Here is an 18444-nt window from a genome sequence, read left to right as displayed (position 1 = left end):
AGAGTCATGAGGGAAGGAGGTAAGATATGTCTGGTTGTTGGCTTCTGACTGTGATAAAATCAATATTTATTGCAACCGACTTAGTATCTTCTCTGTGTTTATTTTTGGGGGGTGTTAAATAGTAGCAAATTGCTGACAGTGAGCTTTAGTGCGTTATTAATATCTCCAAAGTGCTGGGGGGGGGAAGCCTGCTGAGTGGCACACAGCGGAGCCCAAGTTTTGAGAGGAAATTTGGCAGATGCCGAAATAGTGGAGGCTGATCACAATGCAATGTGATACTCTCAGGCTGCAGAGAAGTAGACGGTGCCAAGTGAGCCACACCAACGCAGAACTTCTTTCAGGCCAGATGAAAGCCTGAAATGGAGATTGTGAGCGGATGGAGCTGTTCCTGTTTGACCCTGGAAAGGGAGGTTGGTTGAGGGTAGTATCTGTGGAAGGAGGGTTGGAGCATTTAAAGTTAAAGCATCTAAACTGCAAAAAATGTGAATTTGTGACAAATTCAGGCTGTTCCAGATTTATATTTTTTTAATGTGAAGATACTTGATCAGAAAAAATCAGTTTCTATTTAGATCAAATACAACTTTTATTTTCAAGAAGTGATATTAATAGAGAAAATAGAATAAAATTGAACTAATCAAAGTAGCAAATGCCAATGGCATTATTTTATTTGAACATATGGAGGCCAAACCACTATATTTAAAAATCATCCGGAGGTTGGATGGCAAAAGGGACCTAAATTGGTGGTTCTTTGTGCTAAAATTACCTGAAAGATGTGCTGATAGAGATGAATGTTGTTGAACCACAATTACCAGTTTGTTGAAGTAAAGCAAATATACATACATATTTTTTACTGTTTTTCCTGCTGCTGCATAAAAGTCCAGCAGCAAACGCCATTCCTCTGGCCTAATTCTAGCTTGTTGTCTAGACAGTAAAACAATGAATAGCCTCTGAGAAATAGTCTCAATGCAAATGTTGTCTATTCCTTTTGTAACCTTGACAATAAGTTACTAACCTGGTTGAACACCGAGCTTTGTTCGCAGTCTGCTGTACCAAAACTTTTTCTGACAGCAAATAAAGAATACTCACTGACGACTTCTTTCCAGCGTTGCAAAGTAGCAATGTGTCGGTCTGCTGCAGAGCAGACGGCTAAGTTTTTTGTCCCCACAGAATATTAATTCTGGAGGGTAGTAATGGCAAAAGATGGTAACTGTTCATCATTTGTTTTTATTCATTCTGCAAAGTCTTCCACTGAAACCTAAAAGATTAAGACTGTCCATATGCTGAAATAAATAACTGTGTTCTAGCTGGCTGTTCTACAAAGGACTTGTATTTGTCAAACAGAAAAGATTTATTACGTAAATCTTTAGGTACAGACAAATCAGTTTGAATTCTGGGCATTTTTTTCATTATTTCTTTTTCTGGTGGCTGTGGCTTGCTGAGTAAAAAGCAGTGAGAAAGTTTTCTTTTATTATGCTGACTTCCCATATCAATCAGATTAAGTCATTTAATTTAGCAAGGTAGGTAGTTGTAAGGGATGGCAGTCATTGCATAGTAAAGTTGGCTTAAATGCTTAATGAAAAATGCCAATTTTTAGATGTTTGTGTCCTGGCAGCTCCAAGATTTACTGGCCTGAAAAGCTGTGTGCGAGTCCATAATAAAACTCTGTGCAAGTCTGTACTAAAACACTCTGAAATATCGATGAGGGAAGCATCAAGGGAGTTTGCACACGTGCATGAGCACATACCCACACTCACCCACAAATACGTACCAGCAAGCACATAATTTTCAGTACATACTCATTGCTTGATCATAAACATTTGACATTTCTGTTCAAAGGCACAGGAAAGAAGAGTTTAAATTCTGAACTTACCTCAGCCAGGTAAATCTGCTTGTCAGACTACGTTTCCTGAAGGCACCTCACATCAGCTCCCCATTGCCTCACATACACAGCTTCAGGTGACGTCAGCAGCACAGCCGTCTGTGCAGCGAGGGGAGAATACTCCTGTTTAAAATTATTATCGGGTTTTAAATAGATTTTTTTTTAGGAGGAGCGTGACGAAGATTAGTTTGCTTTCCAGTAGAAGACGACTAGGTGGGCTCTCCGTTTTACTTTCCTGGTTTCCTTACCGAGCAGAGTAGCACTGGGTTTAGATATCTAAAGTGACAGAGCAAAGTTAAAACTGGCTGGGATGGGGAGTGGGGAAAGAAAAAATAGTTGGCAATGGGATGAGAATGCAACTCTCAAGAAAAGATAAGGGAATAAAACCCTAAATAAAAGATAGTTATTTATGGGCTGCTGATACTCTTATTTATTCCTTGGATGTAATAATGTTATTGCTAGTAGGAGTTTAATTCTTCTGAGGACAGCTTAGTTAATAGGCTGTTCAGTCTGAAAAACCTGCTTCTTGGCTCTTCTTCATTTTTATATTGAAACTGTTACATCCCTAGCTTAAAAATGGGACTGAAAAAACATACCGCTGCAGGAAATGCTAAGTGATGACTCTGTTTTTAGCTAGTGTATGGGCTGTAGTTATGTCCTCGTCGCACTGTTGTTACATCAGAGCATAGTTAGACAGAAACTGTGTTGTGGCATGGTTCTGTCGCTTCGTTAGCTGCATGGCATGAGTAATTGCTTCTTTCATAGAGTTCCTTTAGCTAGGACCCTACCTGCTATCAAACCAGGTCAAGCAAAGATTGAATTATTTCTATAATATGTTTCCTGGTTAAAGTTAGTGGGGAAATTCTTGGCCTTACTGGTACGGTTCTGCTGGTGACTTTAACGAGGCTGGCAATAAAGCTTACAGCAGGTAAAGTTAGGAGTGACTTTAGGCAAGTTTCTAAAAACTTCACGCCTCAGTTTTCATGTATATATGAGTAAGGCATGCCACTACCTTTCTGCCTGCTCACAGTCTTCAAGAAGATCGATTAACTAATGCTTTGAAATTAAAAATTGCTCTATACTGCATGCTCTAGTTATTATTGTATATCTTAATGTTATTTGAATACAGAGTACTTCAGACTATGCTTATTTCCATTTAATGTTTTCGTTTTCCCCTACAAAGCTTTGCAGATACAGGAGGATTTTTTTTCTTTTGCAACCATAGTTAATGATATGAACGTAATGCATCATCATTGTGTCTTCCAGGCTTTGTACTCGCACATTGTTTTCTTTGATTTTTCTTTGAAAGACAGATGCTGACAGTTCAAAAGCTATTTACGTAATTACTGTGATAGTAAACTGACTCGAGGGATAAATTTCGCTGTCTGTCTGGGTGTGTGTGAGCGTGCGCGCGAGCACCCCTGCCTGATGGCATTCCTAGCAGTTTGGCTGAGACGTGTCGGAGGGACGGAGAGCCTCGCCATGTCTCTGCCCCTTGCAAGCTGCCTGCAAGCAAACATTCTCCTCGCTTGAGCATCCGCAGCAAAAGCTTAAAATGCCTGTTAAAGAAAATATTGGCTTTCCTGATTTCTCATTTACATTCTCATTCTGTCTAATAAATTATAATAAAGTATTTACTGTTTTGATTGCAAAAGCCGTTTCTCTGCCTTTTTTTTTTTGCTTTGGTTCTGTTTTGGGTGGATATGCCAAGGTTTCTCCTGTTCATTTTCTCACTTTAAGTGTGTCATTTGGTCATATTGGTGTCTTCATTCTAATGTTTATTAAAATGTTACTGTCACTGCCAGTCTGAGACTGTGAATCAGAACTAAGAATGTGTAATAGTTTATTTCACATTTGAGTAAATTTCTTTTACTACTTAAACACTATTATGGATAGTGTTGATCTGAGATGAAGTTTAGGTTTGGCGATACAGAATGCCACTAATTTGAGTCTTCTTTTATTGCCATCTGCTGTGGGTGTTGCATCCACAACATGTTTTTTTTCTTTCCGAATCTGTTTTTAGTGGTGGTAGAGAATAAGCTGACGCATCTGGAAAGCATCTTTTCTTGGGCTGTTCAACCCGTAGTGTATACTTTGATGCTCTCTTGCCTGAGTTGTTTTGATAAGTTGAGAAAAGTCCACATTTTGCCATTGCAGTGGTAGAGTACAGCGAGAACAGTATGAGCACCTACAGCCATCTCCTGAAAGGCAAGTGGTCCGGCGGTTAGAAGGTTTGTTAAACATAAAATGTGCAATATCTATTTGTTGTGGATCTGATGGTAATTAAGAGTAATTTTTGAGGGAGTCATTGATGTAAGCCACTCTCCTTTTACTGCTCACTCAATACCTGTGCGAATTTGGGCTAGCTTGCCGTCAAGTTGTACGCTGAGATAATGGGCGCTTGGTTTTTCTCCCAGCCACGCTGCATGGCTCGAGTGAAAGAACTGCAACTGTACGGATATTGTGGGTGGAGCACAGGCCAGCTCCAGAAACGTTCCCAACTTTGTACTACTTGGAGCAGCTCTAAGTGAGTTCGATAGTGAGCCGGCTGAAGGTGGCTGCTGGGGCTGGTGGCTTATCCTCGCTGAGGTTTGCACCTCCTCCCGAGTTCTAGCAGTGTTAGCAGCCGCGGGGACACTTCATTAATTCCCAAGTATCATGATTTAAGCAACTGTCTGTGTGCGGCGGCGTTGTAGTTACTTAAAATACTGACACGTTTTGCACTGTAAGCTACAGAATTCTTAAACTGGAAATCCTGTAGCTGCCAAGGCACTTCACACAGTGATAAAGGTTTAGATCTCATGCGGGTGAGCAGAGAGAACATAGCGGTGCTGGGACAGAAGTCCACTGTCCTGGCCTACCCGCAATCTGCAGCCTCTAGAAAGGGATGCAAAAATGGCAACTGGTGCTCTAGCTCTGCAGTGCGTTTTAGTACACCAGAAAAAATTCGTATCACTGAGTGTACTTACGTAGTGACCAAGCTGTTCCCCTTAGCTTACTATTGCGTAAATAACATCAAATATAATTTGGCCTTCAATTGTTATGCAAGCTAAATAGTTTATGAATAGCAACTGTGAAATGGCAGTTCTGTTGACCATTTCCATAACAGAAATTACAGAAAAGGTGTGCTAGGTAGTAAGGGTAGCCAAAAATACCAGACTTAAACTAAATGGCAACACTTTATGTTATGATCAAGACAGTCCGATTCAATTCTTCTTTTTAATTTTAACCCTTTTATAAGCCATCAGTCATCTGCAAGAAACCTCAAAACTATCTGCGATTCATCACCAATGGGCCTTATATGAATGTGTGGGTAAGGCAAGGGGAAATCTACCCCAGAACTCGCCATCTCCCAGTAGACCCACACACCCGGTCTCTCGTGTAGATTTTGTGCAGGTTGCTTGAGAGCATGGCTGTCCGAGGACTGATTTTGCAAGGAGTGATACCTCGAACAACTGAAATTGTAATGGAGTATTATTGAAGTTATTGGAAGGACAGGCTAATCACGTGAAAATAAAGTGCCTGCTAAGCCATATTTTCCAGAAAGTATTCTCCAACAAAAGATTTTTTTTTTAAAAAGTTGACAGTGATAAGTTCTCCCGTTCGGTTTATTGGCAAACTGAAATTGCTCAAGAAATACAATGGAAGAAGGCTGCCCTTTGCCAGTCTACCTCCACTCCTGTGTATAAGCCAAAGAAATTCTATGTTGTACTTACTAAGCTAGTACATAAAGCACTCCCTTTGGGCATCTCAGAGTTTCTTTAAAAACTGAGTAACAATGAAGAGACCGAATGAAGTTTGGTGGATTTGTCCCCAGCTGCGCGGCTGTGGTGTGCCTGCAGCTCCGGAGCCTGCACTGGCACTTCCCTGCCCTGACCGCTTGCTCCTACTTGATCCAGACTTTCCTCTCGTTCCTCCCGTTTATTTGAAGCTGTTGTTTTTCCAGGGAAGAAGTTCTTTTGCTCCCCTCGCGGTAAATCAGGCTGAAGAAGAGCCGGCAGTAGGCAGGTGGCCCCACGGTCGCGCAGTAGTTCGGCATCGCGCGCGGGAAGCACAGCCTGAGCTTTGCAGCGCGGGGCTGGGCGCCAGCATTGCTTTTTCTGCTGCTGTCGGTAACTAGCTCTGTGACCCCTCTGTCTGTGAGTTTACACATATGGAAACATTTTTCCACCTTGCAAAGGTGTGGTGGGGATTAATTTAACTTTACAAAGTGCTTTTTGATTCCCAACTGAAAGCTACTGTAGGAGCTCAAAATACACTGATGAACCATAAATGGCTGGAGATCTTTGATGTGCGTCAGTATATTTGTCAAACAGTTTATTTGGCAGTGATTTCTTTTTGCTTACCCTAACTTTAGGACTGAGCCAGTCCTGTGTATTCCTTCTTTCTCTAGGTCTTTCTCCCTCTCTTTCTCGCACACACACCGCCCTCAGTAAAGGTTAGGAATAAAATACCTCCTGAATAAATAAAGAAAATACTTGGTTTTCGGATGTTTCGGTGTGGCCAGTGAGTGACATTGCCAGTATCAGTGTACCGATACAGTCTTCATTAGATGAACATTACATTAAACTGGCATGCTAGCCCAGACAGGACAAGGAAGGGGCTGCCTTTTGGAGTAATTCTTCTATGCCACTTGGAAACACTGGACCCTTTCTCCTAGGGAAAAAACAAATGGAGGATGGAAGAGTGGCAATAGATGTTTCTGATGAATTGTATGGGCAGGTGAAAAATACATAACTTGTAGCAGTTCTCCATCTCCGGTATTTGAAATAAAAAATGTAAGTTAACAGCGTTTTCTTCAGCAGTGTTAGTATTTTAGCACTGGCTTCCATTCTTTCTCACAGCTTTTAACAGAACAGGTTTGAAGTCCTATGGTTTCTGATTCAGTGTGTTTCTCAAGTTTCCAGCTTGTACCACAGTTTTTTTGGAGACTACATCTGAGAATATTCTGCTGTAGTTCTTTGTTACATGATGAGAATATTTTCACATAAATCTCTGGCATCGTAATAAAAAGTTAACCAAGTTACATTTCCTTCATATGTGATTTGCCACTTGTACATGGCTGTCTACAAATGCATTTAAAGGCTTGGATTTGGCTGACCTGACCATGCTGCTTGGGAGCCCAAGGTTGACATAAGTGGCTGTAAATTAAACTATCAAGCAAAGAACCCTAACAGTGATGCCTCTAAGGCTGTGGTACAGTCTTCCAAAGAAAGCGGTAGATGATTCACCATTTCAGACATTTCAATCCAATCTAGAAAGCTGTAGTAAATATACTGTAGGGAACATTGCTGCACTGGCAGGGGGGTAGACTAAATGAGCTATTACCAGTAGCTCTTTTCCATGTCTGACTGATAGTTGGCTAGGAACACGTTTAGTATAGTCGCCAATTTTTCTTCTTTTTTTTTTTCACTTGGAGAGCACTGGTGACATTGACAGAAGAATGCTTCCTCTGTTTGAGAAAGGTTTGTGTGGCAGGGTTGTCCCAAAAGCAGGCTATTTTTAGAGGCAGCATGGACACTGATAGCCTTAATCCTTTCCTAAAGCTTTTTAGAGGAAGAGTTTCATAGCATCTGACTCATGTGTGAGGGTGTGGTGGTATTGGAGATACCTGTGGATTAGCCGCTACACATATTTTCTGGTCTTTTAAATTCAAAGTCAAATGATATTGGATATACTAATAGTGCTATTTTTTCTTTTAGCGTGTGATTCATAGCTTTTGATTTTTCTTGGAATTTTTTCTTTCCCTTATAACCACTGTCATTCTGGGTAGAAGGAGAATTTTTACAGAGTGAGTATGAGTGAGGTAGTCAGATCCTCTGTCTGTGTCTGCTGAACTCTGCTATAAAAACCATCTAATGACAGTACAATTGAGAGAGACGGTGAGTTGCGTTTAACTCAGTTTTTCTGATACGTTTATGCAAGGCTTTTTCCTTAAAAAATACTCATCAGTGGCAGCAACAGCAATAGTAGTTACTCACAATTGAAATACTGTATAATTTCATCCTAATCAGGGCAGCTGTAGCCGATACAGCAGGTAGCGTCCTGACAGTTGGCGTGTGGTGTGCCGGCAACGGTGAGAAAGCTGGGCGTGGGGAGCTGGAGAAGTACCCAGCACCCAGAAGACTCCTCTGCTTTGCCTTGATCATAGAGGGGTGTTAATAGGCACCTTACAGCCTCTGTAAGCGTCAAAGCATCGACGCATCGTTGACAGAAGTTTCTGACAAAAATGTAGTTGTCTTTCAAAACTGGAAGCGTTGATTTTGATCCCCGCGAAATGTAAGCAAGGTTTAAAATTGGAAACTCAAAACAGACAGTATTTTTCCCCCATTACTCTGATAAAAAAGGCAACGGAACATAGATGAAAGGACAAAGAAACACTGAAGGAGGTCACCAGATCAAAGCCTGTGATCCTTCGTGGCTCATTTTCCTGTAGAAGGACAGGTCTTAATATGCAGTGTACTGCAATACGCTGCTGCTCTTTTGTTCTGCTAAAGCTTTGCTTACAGCAAAGCTGCAAAATAAAAACCTGGCTAGCTCTAAATTTCCTCTCTTCTCTTTACCTTTCCCCCCCCTCCCACCATATGATGCCCAGGGACTCCAGAAAGCCTCGCTGAGAAAGAAAGACAGCTCATGGGTATGATCAATCAGCTGACCAGTTTGCGAGAACAGCTGCTAGCAGCTCATGATGAACAGAAGAAACTGGCTGCATCGCAGATCGAGAAACAACGCCAACAAATGGAGCTGGCTAAGCAGCAACAGGAACAGGTGAGTGATTATTAGAGTGGCTTTCAGCTTAAATGATTTTGTAGGAGGGCTTTCTAGTAGCTTATCTTTTAGGGTTGGTGCTTCTGAATTTTGCTCTCCACCCAGAATTTTTCTTCCGTTTGTTTTCTTAGGTGAAGAGGTTTAAACAAAAACATATTGGAAGAATGCTTTAATTTGCAATACATAGAATAGTGCTCTTTGTCTTTTAAAGACTCTCCTTCCGATTTGGAGGTATTCTCTTCCAAGAGTGCTTTTTCTAAAAATAAGTGTAAATAAGTGTACAAATTCAGCTCTCCTGATAATCTTCCAAAGCTGCTTGAATTGAATGATGCTGAATAGGTATAAAAAGAACAAAATGAGGCATTTGGGTTGTAATATGACGAATGAAAGAGTTGGTTTTGCCAACTGTGCCAAAAAATGGGGGAGAAGAATATAAAGTCAGTGAACAAGTGTGACACTTTTTCTGCTAGACTTGAGAGGCTTGATTTTCAGCTCTTGCAAATATGCCCTCCACTGAAAATGCAAACATGTTTTCACACATGAACAGTTCCAACTTGCACACATGGACACATGATATTTTATGCAAGAACACAACTTTTCTAATGTATTTGCACTGTGCAGGTTTTCACAAAAATGAATGCCCTTTTTTGCACCTGCACATGAGCAGAGAATACTTAGACATCTGGTTTAAAATTTTGTCAGGAGTCCATCCTGAGACCTCTTACATGAAAGCATTTTGGTTTTCCTGACCCTTTATTTCAGCTGCTGAGAAATCTGAGTTTATATCATAGAATTGCATTTATGTGAATTTTATGAAACTCACAAAATTCTTTGAAATCTGTCATAGTTGTCATACTTCAGTGTTTGTATTGTACCAAGCAAGTCTTAAGATTCTGAACCACTGCTGACATCTGCAGACATTCTAGCCTTGGTTTTCCCTATTTTTGATTATTTAAAAACCTTGTCTTAAATACCATACGTTTTGGCCTCACACCTGAAAACCAACGCAGGGAGAATAGGAAAAGTGACTTATCTATTCAGCTAGAGAATCTGTGTCATACTGTTGTTTACATGGAGAAAGTAGTTGAAGGTGTGAAGGTAGAATTGGCGAGATACTTCCACAAGGAGAGATCCTGCAGGAGCAGTCTCTTTTGCCCTGCCTTTTAAAGTTGCTTCTGTTACGGGATGGCTGAACAGTCCGAGACTGAGAAAGAAAAGAGAGAGAATGGAAAAGAGGCAGTAAGAAATCCTGCAGCATTATTGTTAGGATAACAAGGATTTCCTTTAATTTAAGAAATTAGGTATAATTCTGTGTTATATAGAAATTAAAATAACCAAACTTTCAAAATGTATTGATAAGAAATATTTTGGTTGCTCAAAGAGAGGCTTTAGAAAGACAACATTTAATCTTTTAGATGTAGAGTTAGCTATGAGTGAGTGTTTCTTATGCTAATACTTTAACAATAGAAATGAAAGAAAAGACCTAAGGGGAAGAATGCCCAAAATTCCTCCCAGTAAGTATGTATAAGTTTCCATCTGACCCCGAGGTGTGTACACATACCACACTGGGAGAGCAATACTCCTTCTGATGTTTGTACTGCTGTGCTAGCTGTTCATGAGGGCAGAGCTTTTGTGATGACTCAAATGAAAGTTTTTCAAGTTTGCTTTTTACGTTTGAGGTATAGAATGGTTTATCTCCGTCCGTTCTCCGAGAGCTCTAATTTGGTTCCGTTGCTGTCTGTTTTTTCCTTCGCTGTATATAAAATGTGCCTACAGTAAGGTTCCCAATCACGTAGTCAGTGGAGAGAAAGGATGGAAGTCCTTATGGAAAACATGGATGACTTTGAGAGGAGATGATAACTACTCCGTCGGCTTCAACAAATCAGTGTCAGTGCTGAGCTGTGTCGCCTTGTAGTGCCCCCTTAGCTCCTTTCAGCTGATACACAGGTTGAAGTCAGTGATTTTCCCAAACCCCATTCCAGTCTCTTTGTGTCTGTTTCTGCATCAAGGAAATGGGCACGCTGACACCATCCTCCTGGGTGTCAGATTTCAGTTTTTTGGAATTTTTGAATGGGTGGTACCAAACATAAAAACAATATTACTGCTCATCCTACTTTTTTGCCTTTCCTGCCTTCTGCTACTATTTTCCAGCTTCTCTGCCAGTGTTGTTCTTCCTCTAGCAAATGGGAGCAAATGAGTGCTCACTTTTGGGCGATTTTAGCAATGCTATTTCAGATAACAAGAGAGGAGAGACATTTGCATCAGTCCTCCTCTTAATATCGGGCACAGTATTTTCCGTCAGATTCCCTTTCACACGAGTACCAGCTGTGAGTTGCTCCTGAACGTGAGCCCCTTGCTTCTGCAGCAGTCCAGGCTGTTGCCACCGGCATTTGGAGGCTTCCTAGCTTCATAGAGCAGTTTAAAGAACCAAGCAGGGTGGAAGTTTGCTATGTACCAACTCCAGGAATGGTATCTCACATTTCTTCTGTGCAATTTCTCCACAGATTGCGAGACAACAGCAGCAGCTCCTGCAGCAGCAACACAAAATTAACCTTCTGCAGCAACAGATCCAGGTCAGAGACTGCGTCTCCACCTATGCCCCTGTTATCTCTCTCCTCTCCTTTCTGTTTCGCCACGCTTTCCCTCAGTCATTAGTGTCATAGTTTCTTTAAGAATCTCTGCAGATGGCTTATATCTTATTTATGGAAACACATGAGGATGTTAGATGTCATTAAGCAAAAAAGGTCAGTTTCTGGAAGGCCCTGTATGATTAACACTGCTCCTACAGGGATTGGGAAGCAGATGTGAGAGGAGCTGGTCATGCGAGCAAGGGTTTGCAGTACCAAATCCTCTTTCAGCGGTAGGTGAGGAGTGGCAAAAATGTTGCTAGAAAGAGTTGGATTGCAACGGATCTCCTACAACTCTATTTCTGAGGTTTTGCTGAAGCAGTTCTCTACAGGGATTGGTAACCAAGCGTGTCTCCTTCCCACTGCCCCAGGTGTTGAAAGTCCAGAAATTTTCAACACTTTGGGTGAAGTATTGTCTGAATGAGAAACTGGTCAAAAGGTTGGTTGCATTCGGGAGAGAAACTGTGTAGGTCCTTGGGTATCTACTGGTTTGTTCCTAGCAGTAGAAAAACGTCATTAATCCAGCGTAACCAGTAAATTTTAAGCTCTTTTTTCCTGAAATCACAAGTTTCTTTTCATCCCATGGACTGTATTTCATTACTTTTCTTCCATGGGTATATATGCATGCCCCTGTTTTGGGAATAATGCAAATCATTGCCCACGAAGGCTTTCACAGAATAACAAAGGAGGGTTTTGACGTTTTACAGATATCTAGACTCATGGTAAAATCTCTGGCTGTGTAAGCATGCCGTTATGTATAGAGCAGTGCAAGCCACTGTGAAAGTGGATGCTATGTTCTGTTTGTACAGTAACAACAGGATTTTCCTTCCAAAGCTTCGTGTTAATGTTTCAGCATTAGTTGCCTGAAGTTATGGGCTGTACCCATAACTGGTCTAAGAAAACTTAATTCTAGCAAAATAAAAGGAGCTGTATGGCTTCATGCTAGACGAAAAACTGGCTCTGTCACTTCAGAGGATATTCTGTCAGTATCAGGACTTGTGTAGCTATGAAACACTTCTGGGGAAGGTCCACTCCTCTATTACAATGCAACTTACACAAAAGATGTGCTTTGCTGAAAAGAATTTTGAGATTGGTAAGGCCTGGCTTGGCTTCAACGTCTGTGTATTTTCTTCTTTAAATTTGCGTGTGGGAGGGATTTTTCTTTTCTGCTGTAACTTGAATGAGACATTAAAATAAAAACAATAGTAGAACCTCTACAATAGCAAGGAAAGTATTTACATTTTTAGCATTTAGCTATGGCAGTGAGAGAGGAAGTTGTTTTATAAGCAGTGAATAAAAATAAATTGAAGTGACATAAATTGACCCCAGCCCTTTTAAGTTTTAAGGCCTTGTAGATAAGAATGAAATATGTTGTTTTTAGGGTAGTGGAGAACACTGATTATTGATAATAAGATATAGAGCCTTTCATCTCTTGATCCCTGGTCCAAGTTTGACCTGAGTCAGTAGTAAATGAAAGTCAGCCAGCTACCATCTGATACAAGCTGCAAGCCTAAGAAATGATTTGGAGGCCTGTCTCAAGGGATTTTGGATGAAATATTGACCCTGCCAAGGTCAGAATTTCACCTCCAGGGCCCTGTTCACAGAAAACCCATCAGGTTTGGGGCACTCTCCTTTCGGATGGCCACATGATAAAGGTCAGTCATTGAACAGGCAGAGAGACAATACTGTCCTCTCGTTCCCACAGAGATGATCTATTTGTAGTGAAATTTTGATTACACTGCTTGCCTCTTGATAGTTCCACGATCTGTATGGCCTTGTAGTCTCGTGAACCCTGGTTGCAGTCCAATTACTGTGAAGTCACCAATAGGGAAAAAAATCTAAAAATCAAAAAAAATGTTACTGACAGTAAATACAAAGCAAAACATTTCTGCTCAGTTGCGTGCTTAGTTGACTGTTGTCAGAGAGAAAAAACAATTCCTGAAGAAATCTGCCTTTGTATATAAATGGAGACAATGTAGTCACCCTAACATGCCCGTGTTTAAAACGGTCTGCGAGTTTATAATCAGGTTATGGTAGGTGGAACAAAACTGTGACATGAATGTAGCTGTGAGTTCAGCTTTTCTGACCTTGCCCTAATTAATCTAACAGGCTTCTGTCACATTGGCCCGGAGTTTTTGAATAGCATTAGATTTATTGACAGGGAAATATTCGTACAGAGTCTCGATAACTATTTGACTTATGTGCAATTGAATGATTAGGCTGCAGTTATGAACACAACCTATTTATGACAAAGGATTCGTTTTACTTGAGCCAATTTTTTCTAAGCTTGTAAGAGTTGCCATAATTCCAGATAAATTATTACACAGAAAAAAGCTATTGAAATATTGTATTGAAAACATAATACCCTAAGGTTAAAAAAACCCACAGCCTGACTGACCCCATGATTTATGACTCCTTTCTCTAAGTGCGCTAACTTGGAAACAGTTCCCTCTCTCCTTACCCCAGCATACAGTCATCGATACACGCACAATACACGCGCAGGGAGAGACTGCAGCGTGCCTCGCCTCCTTAGAGGACTGCAAATGCTGTGCGTAACCACAGCTCAGTTAAACTAGCCACTGCTGTGATGCTGAGGAAAGATGTGTTAGCTCCTTGAGCTTAGAACAATGTGCCTGGCACGTGAGTCGCTCATTGACATTAGATCTTTTTCCACTCCATCTCTTCTGAGTTAACTGGAAGGAGGTGTCGCTAAGGCAGAAGACAAACAGCTTGTCTTCATATAGAGTGTTAAGTGAAGAGATAGTGCTAAACTGGAGAAAAGTTGCAGATTACATTAAATTTAAGAATCTATATGACCTCAGAATGCTAAAATTTGATCTAGACAGGATTCTGTGTTTTGGCAAATGTTTATATTATTTTTTTTTCTGCTTTTCAGGATGTTCTAGACCTAATTTGTCAAGAGGTTTGAGTTTCTTTGAATAACTAACTAAACCTTCCCCCCATCTCATTTTATGTCACCTTGGAATGCATCCTCCCATGCACACTGCTTTCTGTTCTATTTAATCTTCGTGTGTATGTGTATTGAAAAGGTTTTTGCTTTAACAGTTTCTGCCTGCTGAGTGCTTGGGGCCTTCTCCCCTGCACGTGTCAGTCTTGCTGTTTTACCAGAAACAAAACTGGAATGCATCTTCTGTCAACTCTTCTGCATCAGCAGCCCTGAAGATCTCAGGTTGTGTTTCAGCACAGCTCTGTAGCGATCCGCAGCTGTAGAACAGGCAGAGGAAAGAGCTGCAGACACCAAGTACGCTCAGCAGGCTCTTGGACTGAATCTAGTTTTGTCCTTTACGGCCTCAGGGGAACTCTCATGGTGACCTCCTCATCTTCTTTTGTGAGACCACAATCTACTTCCCAATGTCCTTGCTTTAGAACATGGTGAAGTCTGGGGCTGTGTAGCTGTCACATCAGGTGGACAGAGAGTGAAAGAAACTTGAAGGCTAGACGCTCCTTTTTTGTGATGCTGAGCTAGTCCCCAGGACAGGCATGCGTGGTGTTCTGCCTTGAGGAGTGTCTCTGAGATGCAAAGTTTTGTGGGGTGATAAAGTTTACACTTTCCACTTGCTCAGAGAAAGTCTAGCCCAGGTTGATGATTGAGTAGTTTGCTTTGAAGCTCAGTGATAAATGTCATTTAAATTGAACTGTATTTAAAATTAAATATGTTTCTTAAAATTCATAAAGCAATTCATATTCAGTAGGGTGCTGTTGGTAAAATAGGTCAACTTTGCAGCCTAAACTGTGATAAAACCAAAGTTGCTAATCTCACAATTTGTAGAAAGCCTGACAACATTTTATGTTTTCCCCTCAAGCCCCAGCTCTTGGAGTCATGTGATGACAAAAATGCCAGCTTTCAGTTCTTCAAAATGTAAACTTCCAACTCTCATATTTCCAGGCAAAATCTGAAACCATGAGCACTACAAGTTCCAAAATTAGAAGGCAAACAAAACAGAGGCCAAATGTTGTTTTTTAAACTGTTCTGCTTTTTAGTCAAAATTTTTTTGGAGAGCCCAGCTCAAGATCTTGGAACACTTCAGGTTGCCAATAATGTAAAACTGAGATCTCAAAGCAGCAAGAAGCATCAGTGCTGCTTTGCAATGTCTCTAACATTTGGACCACAGTTTTGTTTGACTTTTTAGTTTTACGCTGACAGTACTTGGTTACTAATTTGTGTTCATTTCTGGGTGACGTACCTAGCCCAAGAACTGAGTGCCGTCTGAAACATGAGAGTAAGTCCTGCCAGGCAGCAACTGTTCGATGACTGTGTTTTAACAGAGGGTTTTCTTTTTTCTTCGGAGCTAGAGACATGTCAACAGATGTCCTCATGGTGTTTCCGTTAGACAGGTTGGACCTCTGAAGAACGAGAGGACACTGAATAACTTGTGACGCAGGGCTCGAAAGGCTCGCCCTGGCCCGCTCCTCCTGCCAGGTGGGAGGTGGTTTCTGCCTGGTGCCTGGCCGGGCGCTGGTCCAGGCAGCTCCAGAGCCTGGTGGCATCTGGCAGGCATTCCAGGACTCTAATCCCAGGCAAAAAGCTTGCTGTGGCTTCCATGGCCTCAAGCCTTGCAGAGCCTTAGCAGCTTGTCTGCCAGGGAGCGTGGGCACCACGTCCCTCCAGACTGTGCCCCTGTGGGGTGCAGGCTTGCTGGCTTTCCTGAACCTCCCAGCTGCCCGCAGTGTCCTCCTGGCTGCAAACAAGGCTTTCCCTTGTGAGTCTGGATCCAGATTCCTGTTCTCTCCACCGTCAGCTGGCTGTGGCCCTTTCCCCAGGAGCTGTGTTGGTGGATGGAGAGTCCTGGCTGTGCTAGTCTGTTCCCAAATCAGAATATTCCCATTCTCATTAAGTGCTGAGGTTTAAGGTGTTGTTCCAGTTTGGAATGTAATAAAATCTTCAACACTTGGAATTTCCTGCAGGATGGTTAGTCCCTTTTGTAGCCAGATCTATTTTTCAAAATCTAGCTATATTTTTGGGGAGGAAAGAAGGATTTCATTTCTGAGTTACACAGAAGTTCAGAAAAATATTTCTTAAGCTTAACATGCAGAGTTTTGAAATGACACAGTTGTTATTGTCAAAACTTTCCAAGCACCAAGAGGCCCTGGGTTGATTCCAGCCTTCCAAAACACGGGTAAAGAGACCTGCTTCCAGAGTGCTTTAGATATCATAATTTATCCACACAGTTTTCTGTGGTGATAATTTGTGTTGTTGTTGCTTAGATTTGTTGTTGCTTTCAAACTCCTCAGGTGAGCAATCATCTGTTACCCAGAACTGGCTGAATGATGTTCAAAACATTGAGATTTTGATTGGCCTTTTTCAGATGAAGTTTAGTTGTAAAAAGTACCAGTTTCTCTTTCTTCTTGTGAGAAGACACTGACCATACATGAAGAGATGTGAAGATTTGTTCCCTGCCCCAACGAGTTTGCACTCCAAATTATACTTCCCACACAGCTCATCCTTTCATTTTTTGTCTCCTGCTGGAAAGCAAACTCCAGCAGGCCACTGTGTGACCTAAACACTCGGAGTGCTTTGTGCCTATAGTAAGGAGGGTGGAGATCCTTACCCCGAATCCTTGCCCTGTTGGTGTCTCCTCAGTGCAGCCGTAAGGACTTGCGAAATTTCCTTTGTGGTCCCCAGCTTCTTGCCTGCCTGTAACCCAGAGTTCAGTGGGAGGCTTTGAAGGGCTGTAGATGTTGAATCCTCCACCTGAGATAGAAAAACAAACAACCACTACACAAGTGCTTGGTTACAGGTTTAGTACTGTCTGTTGCTTCTGTGTTACTATTTTCCCTGGGAATTCTGATTTCCGAAGAAGTCAGTGACAGCAGAGCAGTGCTTCGTGGTGCTACGACCCCTGTGCAAGCCATTGCACAGCAGAACTGTATTAGTTCTTCCATAATTAGAGTTCTCTCTGCATATCATAGAGAGGTGAGGACAAAGGCTTTCCTTGGTAGACAATAAAGCTGTTGAAGTGAGGGCCTGATCCAACTCCCACTGAACATAGTGAAAAGGCTCTTATTTGTGTTAGTGGGAGTTTAATGAGACCTTTCTTCAGTAGGAAACTGTGAGAAAGTATCTTCCTTCTCACTCTGCAAAATGTTTTCAGCACAGGCTCCAGCCGCTGATATGGTTTGGGATTTGTTTTGGTTTTTTTTTCCCAGCGTGGATATGAGAAGCTGTGACTGCACAGTCAGACTGATCAGGCTCGTAGATTGGGGACGTTTTGTCCATATTCCTCGTGTGTCAGGAGCAGCTGTTTTCCTGCAACTCGTAAACATGGGCATACTGGGTTCAGTGAGACAGGCCCAAGGAGGAGTCACGCCACAGCCTTTCCCAGGACTTTGCAACCTCTTCCCAAACAACTGAGGTTGCCGGCAAAGAGGCAAAACAATTGTTTCTCACAAAAGCTCTGCAGCTGATGTCCTATCAGTTAGCAGAGAGCTCGCCTGTCCCTTGAGCAGGAAAAAGCCCCTGGGAAATTAATTATTCAAAAAAACAACCCAAAAAACCACACACAAAAAAAGAAAAAAAGACAAGGCTGGAGGAGGAAGTAGGGAAAGGGAGGAGGGAAAAGAAAAATCTAGGCTAGAAGTCCGAATTAGCTAATTGCTTGCTGGCCTCTCGAGTTCAGCAAGCAGCGTCTGTGTTCAGTGCAGGATACAGTGCATGTACTTCAGAGTAACCTATGGGCCTTCACTGCTTTCCATTACCCTAAAAAGTTATGTAAAAAAATTGCAGAGGTGTTTATCTACACTTACCTCTGTGCAGAGCAACATTTTGCTCTGACGTACTTCGTTTTTACTTCCAAAGATTACCTGTAGAGCAGGCATCTGCAGATAATTTGGTCTCAGGCCGTTCCTATGCTCTCATACAATGCAAGTTTGCTGACTGGTGTAGTTGCACCAGTGCAGACAAGGAGAATCTGCTTGGGATTTGTACTGCTTGGATTTATTGAGGTTGCAAGGGCATGTTTTCATCAGATAAATCAGCTTTTTTGCCTATGCTGAGCTACATGATTGCAACAGCACTTGCTGATAATGAAGCTTTGTCCAGTGTTACCAGTCCAAATGTTCTAAAATTATGAGATTGTTTTGAACTTAATGACTTTTTTCCTTGCAATTTTAGCATCTTTTCTTAATTTCCTTTTTGTTACTGATCTTTCA

At 41.7% G+C, this 18444-nt stretch overlaps 1 protein-coding gene across 11 annotated transcripts in view; it reads left to right on the top strand.

The window, feature by feature from the left end:
* The window catches only part of SOX5 (SRY-box transcription factor 5), a 649868-nt gene that overhangs the window by 490942 nt on the left and 140482 nt on the right, over positions 1-18444 (top strand). For all 11 annotated transcript variants that reach the window (XM_075439940.1, XM_075439932.1, XM_075439927.1 and 8 more), the window contains 2 exons: positions 8475-8647; positions 11152-11220. In XM_075439940.1, the coding sequence (XP_075296055.1) occupies positions 8475-8647; positions 11152-11220 (242 nt within the window). The remainder of the gene's footprint in view (positions 1-8474; positions 8648-11151; positions 11221-18444) is intronic.

The sequence above is a fragment of the Opisthocomus hoazin genome, chromosome 1 (genome assembly GCF_030867145.1).
Source record: "Opisthocomus hoazin isolate bOpiHoa1 chromosome 1, bOpiHoa1.hap1, whole genome shotgun sequence".
NCBI classification, from domain to species: Eukaryota; Metazoa; Chordata; class Aves; order Opisthocomiformes; family Opisthocomidae; genus Opisthocomus; species Opisthocomus hoazin.
Note: the sequence above shows the minus strand (reverse complement) of the source record. Positions and strands in the feature narration are given on the sequence as shown.